We start from the raw sequence: 7,289 nt of genomic DNA, 5'->3' as shown, positions 1-7,289 counted from the left end.
CTGAATACAGCTGTGACAATGACCCTCTCCAGCTAGTCCCAGAAAAGGAGGAAAAATTCCTTGGAAAACTATACTTTTCCCAGAAAGACTAAAGACAGGCAGGACTCTGGGCCTATGCTTGACTCATCCGGTCAGTCCCCTGAACAACTGTTTCTGAGTTCTGAGGGGATGTGTGCTGTGCTGCTAATACCCCCACTCAGCACCAAGGCACTCATTCCTGCCTGACAGCTCACAGCGGAGCCTCTCTGGGACTTGCCTTTGGGCAAATGGAGCTGCCTTATCCAGGGTTAAGTCACTATCCGGCCAGGCCCACATTCAATGACAGGGTTATGAAGGTCTGGCTTTCTGGCCCCAATGCAGGATGCTCTGAAGCACCTCCCACCCCAACCCTGGCTCCAGAACTCGCTGAGGCCTTTGTCACAACTGTTTTGCTATTTAACTTCTCCCTCTGTGTCCATCTTGCTTCTCTGCCCCAGGGACTGTTCCCAAGAGCACTCCCCAATAATTCTCCTGCACACAGATCTCAAAGTCTGAAACCCTTTCTGGGGAAACAACTTAAGACAGATTATGCAGCATCTAAAAACTTATGCTACTGAAGCAGGATGGTTGTGTCAGTAAAAACTCAAACTTTGAAATCACACAATCCTAGTTGCAGATTTGCCACTTACTAGCTATGAGAGTTTAGGCAAGTTACTTAACCATTCTTGTCTTCATATCCTCATCTAAAGGATGGGGATGTTAATAACACCATCTCCCAGGATGGATGGGACTTTTAAGGGAAATGTTTGTGTGTAAAGTGTTCAGCTTAGGATCTGGCATTAGGAAGGGGCCAGTGTGTAACTATTATTATTTTATAATCCTCTAGTGTAGCTAATTAATATGACTTCAATAAAGATATGAAAAGGTACCAATGGTCAATATCTAGTGTTGGCAAAGTTTCAGTGACCAGACAGCTGCTCACACTGCTTGCGAGTCTGAAACTGAAGTCCAATTCTCTTTCCGGAGGGTAATTAGATAATATATATAAAAAGCCCCTAAAATGCCAATAACCTTTGACCCAGAAAGTCCAATTAGAAGCATTTTCTCTAAGGAAATCATCATTGTGTGACCGCAAATTGATAGTCTGGGATATTTATATCAGTACTTCTAAACAAAAATCTGGGGCCCCCTCCCCGGCCCCGCCCCGACAGGCGGGCTGCCCTGAAGAGGCGGCGAGGGGAGGGCTGGGCCGGCCGGCGGGCAGAAGACAATGCCGAACTTCTGCGCGGCCCCCAACTGCACGCGCAAGAGCTCGCAGTCGGACCTGGACTTTTACAGGTTCCCGCGGGATCCAGCCAGATGTCAGAAGCGGGTGGAGAATTGTAGGAGAGCAGACTTAGAAGATAGAACACCTGATCAACTAAATAAACATTATCGATTGTGTGCCAAACACTTTGAGATGTCTGTGATCTGTAGAACTAGCCCTTATAGGACAGTTCTTCGAGCTAATGCAATACCAACAATATTTGATCTTACCAGCCATTTGAATAATCCACACAGTAGACACAGAAAACGAAGAAAATAATTGAGTGAAGATGAAATCAGGACACTGAAACAGAAAAAAATTGATGAAACTTCTGAACAGGAACGAAAACATAAGGAAATAAACAACAGCAATGCTCAGAACTCCAGTGCAGAAGAAAGGGGTGAAGAGCAGGGTGAAGACATTTTACCTTTAACCCTTGAAGAGAAGGAAAACAAAGAATACTTAAAATCTTTATTTGAAATTTTGATTCTTACAGGAAAACAGAACACACCTCTGGATGGACATGAAGCTGATGAAATCCCAGAAGGTCTCTTTACTCCTGATAACTTTCAAGCCCTGCTGGAGTGCCGGATCAATTCTGGTGAAGAGGTTCTGAGAAGGCGCTTTGAGACAACAGCAGTTAACACACTGTTCTGTTCGAAAACACAGCAGAAACAGATGCTAGAGATCTGTGAGAGCTGCATCCGGGAAGAAACCCTCAGGGAAGTGAGAGACTCTCACTTCTTTTCCATCGTCACTGACGATGTGGTGGACGTAGCAGGGGAAGAGCACCTGCCTGTGTTGGTGAGGTTTGTTGTCACAACCTGAGAGAGGAATCTGTGGGCTTCCTGCCTTATGAAGCTGATGCAGAAATTCTGGCTGTGAAATTTCACCCTACGATAACTGAGACGTGGGGATTCAACACGGGGTACTGTCGTGGCCAGGCTTACACTGTGTCCAGTGGATTTTCTTCCAAAATGAAAGTTGTTGCTTCTAGACTTTTAGAGAAATATCCCCAAGCTATGTACATACTCTGCTCTTCCTGTGCCTTAAATATGTGGTTGGCAAAATCAGTGCCTGTTATGGGAGTATCTGTTGCGTTAGGAACAATTGAGGAAGTTTGTTCTTTTTCCCATCGATCACCACAACTGCTTTTAGAGCTTGACGATGTAATTTCTGCCCTATTTCAGAACAATGAAGAAAGGGGCAAAGAACTGAAGGAAATTTGCCATTCTCAGTGGACAGGCAGGCATGATGCTTTTGAAATCTTAGTGGACCTCCTACAAGCACTTGTTTTATGTTTAGATGGTATAAATAGTGACACAAATGTTAGATGGAATAACTGTATAGCTGGCCGAGCATTTTTACCCTGTAGTGTAGTAACAGATTTTGATTTCATCGTTACCATTGTTGTTCTTAAAAATGTTCTATCTTTTACAAGAGCCTTTGAGAAAAATCTTCAGGGGCAAACTTCTGATGTCTTCTTTGCAGCCAGTAGTTTGACTGCAGTGCTACATTCACTAAATGAAGTGATGGAAAATATCGAAGTTTATCATGAATTTTGGTTTGAGGAAGCCACAAATTTGGCAGCCAAACTTGATATTCAGATGAAACTCCCAGGGAAATTTTGCAGAGCTCAGCACAGTAACCTGGAATCTCTGAGAGTTACTATAAAGAAACTCTAAGTATTCCAACAGTGGAACACATTATTCAGGAACTGAAAGATATCTTCTCAGAACAACACCTCAAAGCTCTTAAATGCTTACCTCTGGTACCCTCTGTCATGGGACAGCTTAAATTCAATACATCAGAGGAGCATCATGCTGACATGTACAGAAGTGATTTACCTAATCCTGACACACTCTCTGCTGAGTTGCATTGTTGGAGAATCAGGTGGAAACACGGAAAGATATAGAACTTCCATCCACTATTTATGAAGCCCTTCATCTGCCAGACATCAAGTTTTTTCCTAATGTTTATGCATTGCTGAAGGTCCTATGTATTCTTCCTGTGATGAAGTTTGAGAATGAACACTATGAAAATGGGCGAAAGCGTCTCAAAGCATACCTGAGGAACACTTTGACAGACCAAAGGTCAAGTAACTTGACTTTGCTTAACATAAATTTTGATATAAAACACGATTTGGGGCTTCCCTGTTGGCGCAGTGGTTGAGAATCTGCCTGCCAATGCAGGGAACACGGGTTCAAGCCCTGGTCTGGGAAGATCCCACATGCCGTGGAGCAACTGGGCCTGTGAGCCACAACTGCTGAGCCTGCGCGTCTGGAGCCTGTGCTCCGCGACAAGAGAGGCCGCGATAGTGAGAGGCCCACACACCACGATGAAGAGTGGCCCCCGCTTGCCACAACTAGAGAAAGCCCTCGCACAGAAACAAAGACCCAACACAGCCATAAATAAATAAATAAATAAATAAATAAATCTAAAACACGATTTGGATTTAATGGTGGGTACATATATCAAACTCTATACAAGTAAGTCAGAGCTTCCTACAGATAATTCAGAAACCATTGAAAATACCTAAGAGACTTTTAAAATAGGCTTTCTCTTATATTTGATATTTGAAAAAATCTGTAAGAAATTTGAAAATATCTTACAGAAAAGTTGTAAGGTGTACGGAGGCCACTTAATCACTGAATACCTTGACCTGTAGGCCTCCCATTGAGTACATTAGTCATTGATAATCTTCCTGTTTAAATGGCCCGTTTGAAGTCCCATGCTTTGGAGACCTAACTGTTCTTCCAGAAGATAGCATTGAAAGTACCATGTTACACTCTGTGTGATCTCTGCTAATGGTGCTTTGAAATTGTATTAGTTAAGTCATTTTAGATATAATATTTGTCACTGTGGATCCAATTGTCAGGTACTTAGTTATCAGTTCTTTGAAGAAATAAACTTTGAGGAGGAGGTATGGGAGGAAGGAATACATTTTATAAAACATTACAATGAAGCTCATGACTAACCTTTGAATAGTAGGAGTTTTACGTATGCTGTTAAAAATCTGTACGGGACCGTTAAAATGATCAGACGGTAAGAAAAACGTGTGAGCTCACCAAGCAAGGATTTCAGTGTAGATTTTGCCTTATCAAATGAAGTTGAAGGAACAAGTTATAGTTAAAGTTTGAATGGAAGAGCCTGCCATTGTTGTTCCACATCTGGTTGTCGCTGTTTGCATTCCTTTATTGAGCCTACATCTTCATAAGCTTTTTGACAGGTATATGTTGAACACTTCTGTTTCATGGTCAAGACAGAATCAGAGACCATGGATACTGACAACTGATTTGTCTGTTTTCTTCTGTCTTTTTCCATGACTATATCTACTGCCTCATCTTGATTTACAAGCAAAACCTAAAAAACCTACAAAAATAGTGTTTTGTGGCTTATCTAGGAATAATATAGAAAATATTGCTGTTATTTTTGGTGAAGAAAATCAATTTTGTATAGTTTATTTCAACCTAAATAAAATGTGAATTGTTTAAAAAATATCTGGGAATTACCTAATGTCAAGTAACAGAGAACTGTTTCAATTATAATATATCCTTATGATAAAATAAAATGCAGTTATTAAAAATATGCTGTAGAAACAAAGTTAATGATATGTAAATAAATTCATGACAATCATGACAAACAACACTCTTCAAGACCCTGAGTAGCCAAAACAATCTTGAGAAAGAAGAATGGAGCTGGAAGAATAATGCTCCCTGACTTCAGACTATACTACAAAGCTACAGTAATCAAAACAGTCTGGTACTGGCACAAAAACAGACACATGGATCAATGGAACAGGACAGAAAGCCCAGAAATAAACCCCCACCCACTTATGGTCCATTAATCTATGACAAAGTAGGCAAGAATATACAATGGAGAAAATACAGTCTCTTCAATAAGTGGTGCTTGGAATACAGGACAGTTACATGTAAAAGAATGAAATTAGAACATTCTCTAACACCATACACAAAAATGAACTCAAAATGGATTAAAGACCTAAATGTAAGACTGGATAGTATAAGACTCTTAGAGGAAAACACAAGCAGAATACTCTTTGCCATAAATCGCAGCAGTATTTTTCTGGATCCATCTCCTAGAGTAATGGAAATAAAAATAAAAACAAACAAATGGGACCTAAGTAAACTTAAAAGCTTTTGTACAGAAAAGGAAACCATAAACAAAATGAAAAGACAACCTATGGACTAGGAGAAAATATTTGCAAACAATGCAACCAACACGTGATTAATTTCCAAAATATACAAACAGCTTATACAACTCAATATATATATTAAAAAAAACCCAATCAAATATAGGCAGAAGACCTAAACAGACATTTCTCCAAAGAAGACATACAGATGGCCAACAGGCACATGAAATAATTAGTATCACTAATTATTAGAGAAATGCTAATCAAAAGTACAATGAAGTATCACCTCACACCAGTCAGAATGGCCATCATTAAAAAGTCTAAAAATAATAAATCCTAGAGAGGGTGTGGAGAAAAAGGAACCCTCTTCATCCAATTTTGATGTCTCTGTTAAGCCTCCCATGAGCAAGGAATCCATGCACTGCCTCTGTAATTCCCTTGGCACAGGAGCATCCCTCGCTGCAGCATGGGGAGTGGCGTTGGGGCTTTAGACTGAGATAAGCAAGAAAGAAATCTGACGCTCCAGTTTAGCCACAAAAACAGCCATCCGGGAAGGAGGGGAAGACGGCGGAAGAGTAAGACACGGAGATCACCTTACTCCCCACAGATACACCAGAAATACATCTACACGTGGAACAACAACTACAGAACACCTACTGAACGCTGGCAGAAGACCTCAGACCTCCCAAAAGGCAAGAAATTCCCCACGTACCTGGGTAGGGCAAAAGAAAAAAGAATAAACAGAGACAAAAGGATACGGACGGGTCCTGCACCAGTGGGAGGGAGCCGTGAAGGAGGAAAGGTTTCCACACACTAGGAAGCCCAAGCCCCTTCGCAGGTGGAGACTGCGGGTGGCGGAGGGGGGAGCTTCGGAGTCGTGGAGGAGAGCGCAGCAACAGGAGTGCGGAAGGCAAAGCAGGGAGATTCCCGCACAGAGGATCGGTGCCGACCAGCCCGAGAGGCTTGTCTGCTCCCCTGCCTGGGCAGGCGGGGCTGCGAGCTGAGGCTCGGGCTTCAGTCGGAGCGCCGGAAGAGGACTGGGGTTGGTGGCAAGAACACAGCGTGCAGGGGTTAGTGCGCCACGGCTAGCCGGGATGGAGTCCGGGAAAAGTCTGGACCTGCCGAAGAGGCAAGAGACTTTTTCTTCCCTCTTTGTTTCCTGGTGCGTGAGGAGAGGGGATTAAGAGCATTGCTTAAAGGAGCTCCAGAGATGGGTGCGAGCCGCGGCTAAAAGTGTGCACCCCAGAGACGGGCATGAGACGCTAAGGCTGCTGCTGCAGCAACCAAGAAGCCTGTGTGCGAGCACAGGCCACTCTCCACAGCTCCCTTCTGGGGAGCAGGGTCCCAGGATCCAGGGACAACTCTCCTGGGAAAATGCACGGCACGCCTCAGGTTCGTGCAACCTCACGCCGGCCTCTGCCGCCGCAGGCTCACCCTGCACTCCGTGCCCCTCCCTCACCCCACGGCCTGAGTGAGCCAGAGTCCCCGACACAGCTGCTCCTTTAACCACGTCCTGTCTGAGTGAAGAACAGACACCCTCAGGTGACCTACACGCAGAGGCGGGGCCAAATCCAAAGCTGAGCCCCTGGGAGCTGTGAGAACAAAGAAGAGAAAGGGAAATCTCTTCCAGCAGCCTCAGAAGCATCGGATTAAAGCTCCACAATCAACTTGGTATACCCTGCATCTGTGGAATACATGAATAGACAATAAATCATCCCAAATTGAGGAGGTGGACTTTGAGAGCAAGATTTATGATTTTTTTCCCCTTTTCCTCTTTTTGGGAGTGTGTATGTGTATGCTTCTGTGTGAGATTTTGTCTGTATAGCTTTGCTTCCACCACTTGTCCTAGGGTTC

The 7,289-nt window shown here is 43.4% G+C and overlaps 1 protein-coding gene across 1 annotated transcript; it reads left to right on the top strand.

The window, feature by feature from the left end:
* Nucleotides 1-1,249: 1,249 nt before the first annotated feature.
* Nucleotides 1,250-4,196, top strand: LOC132518260 (52 kDa repressor of the inhibitor of the protein kinase-like). The gene is given in 5 exon segments (XM_060146263.1): nucleotides 1,250-2,099; nucleotides 2,102-2,938; nucleotides 2,941-3,186; nucleotides 3,189-3,416; nucleotides 3,724-4,196. Coding segments are annotated over 5 exon segments (2,262 nt in total). The 3' UTR covers nucleotides 3,825-4,196.
* The last annotated feature ends 3,093 nt before the right edge of the window (nucleotides 4,197-7,289 follow it).

Source organism: Lagenorhynchus albirostris, chromosome 3, assembly GCF_949774975.1.
Source record: "Lagenorhynchus albirostris chromosome 3, mLagAlb1.1, whole genome shotgun sequence".
NCBI lineage: Eukaryota > Metazoa > Chordata > Mammalia > Artiodactyla > Delphinidae > Lagenorhynchus > Lagenorhynchus albirostris.
The sequence above is the reverse complement of the archived record's forward strand: the minus strand, read 5'-3'. Positions and strand labels throughout refer to the sequence as shown.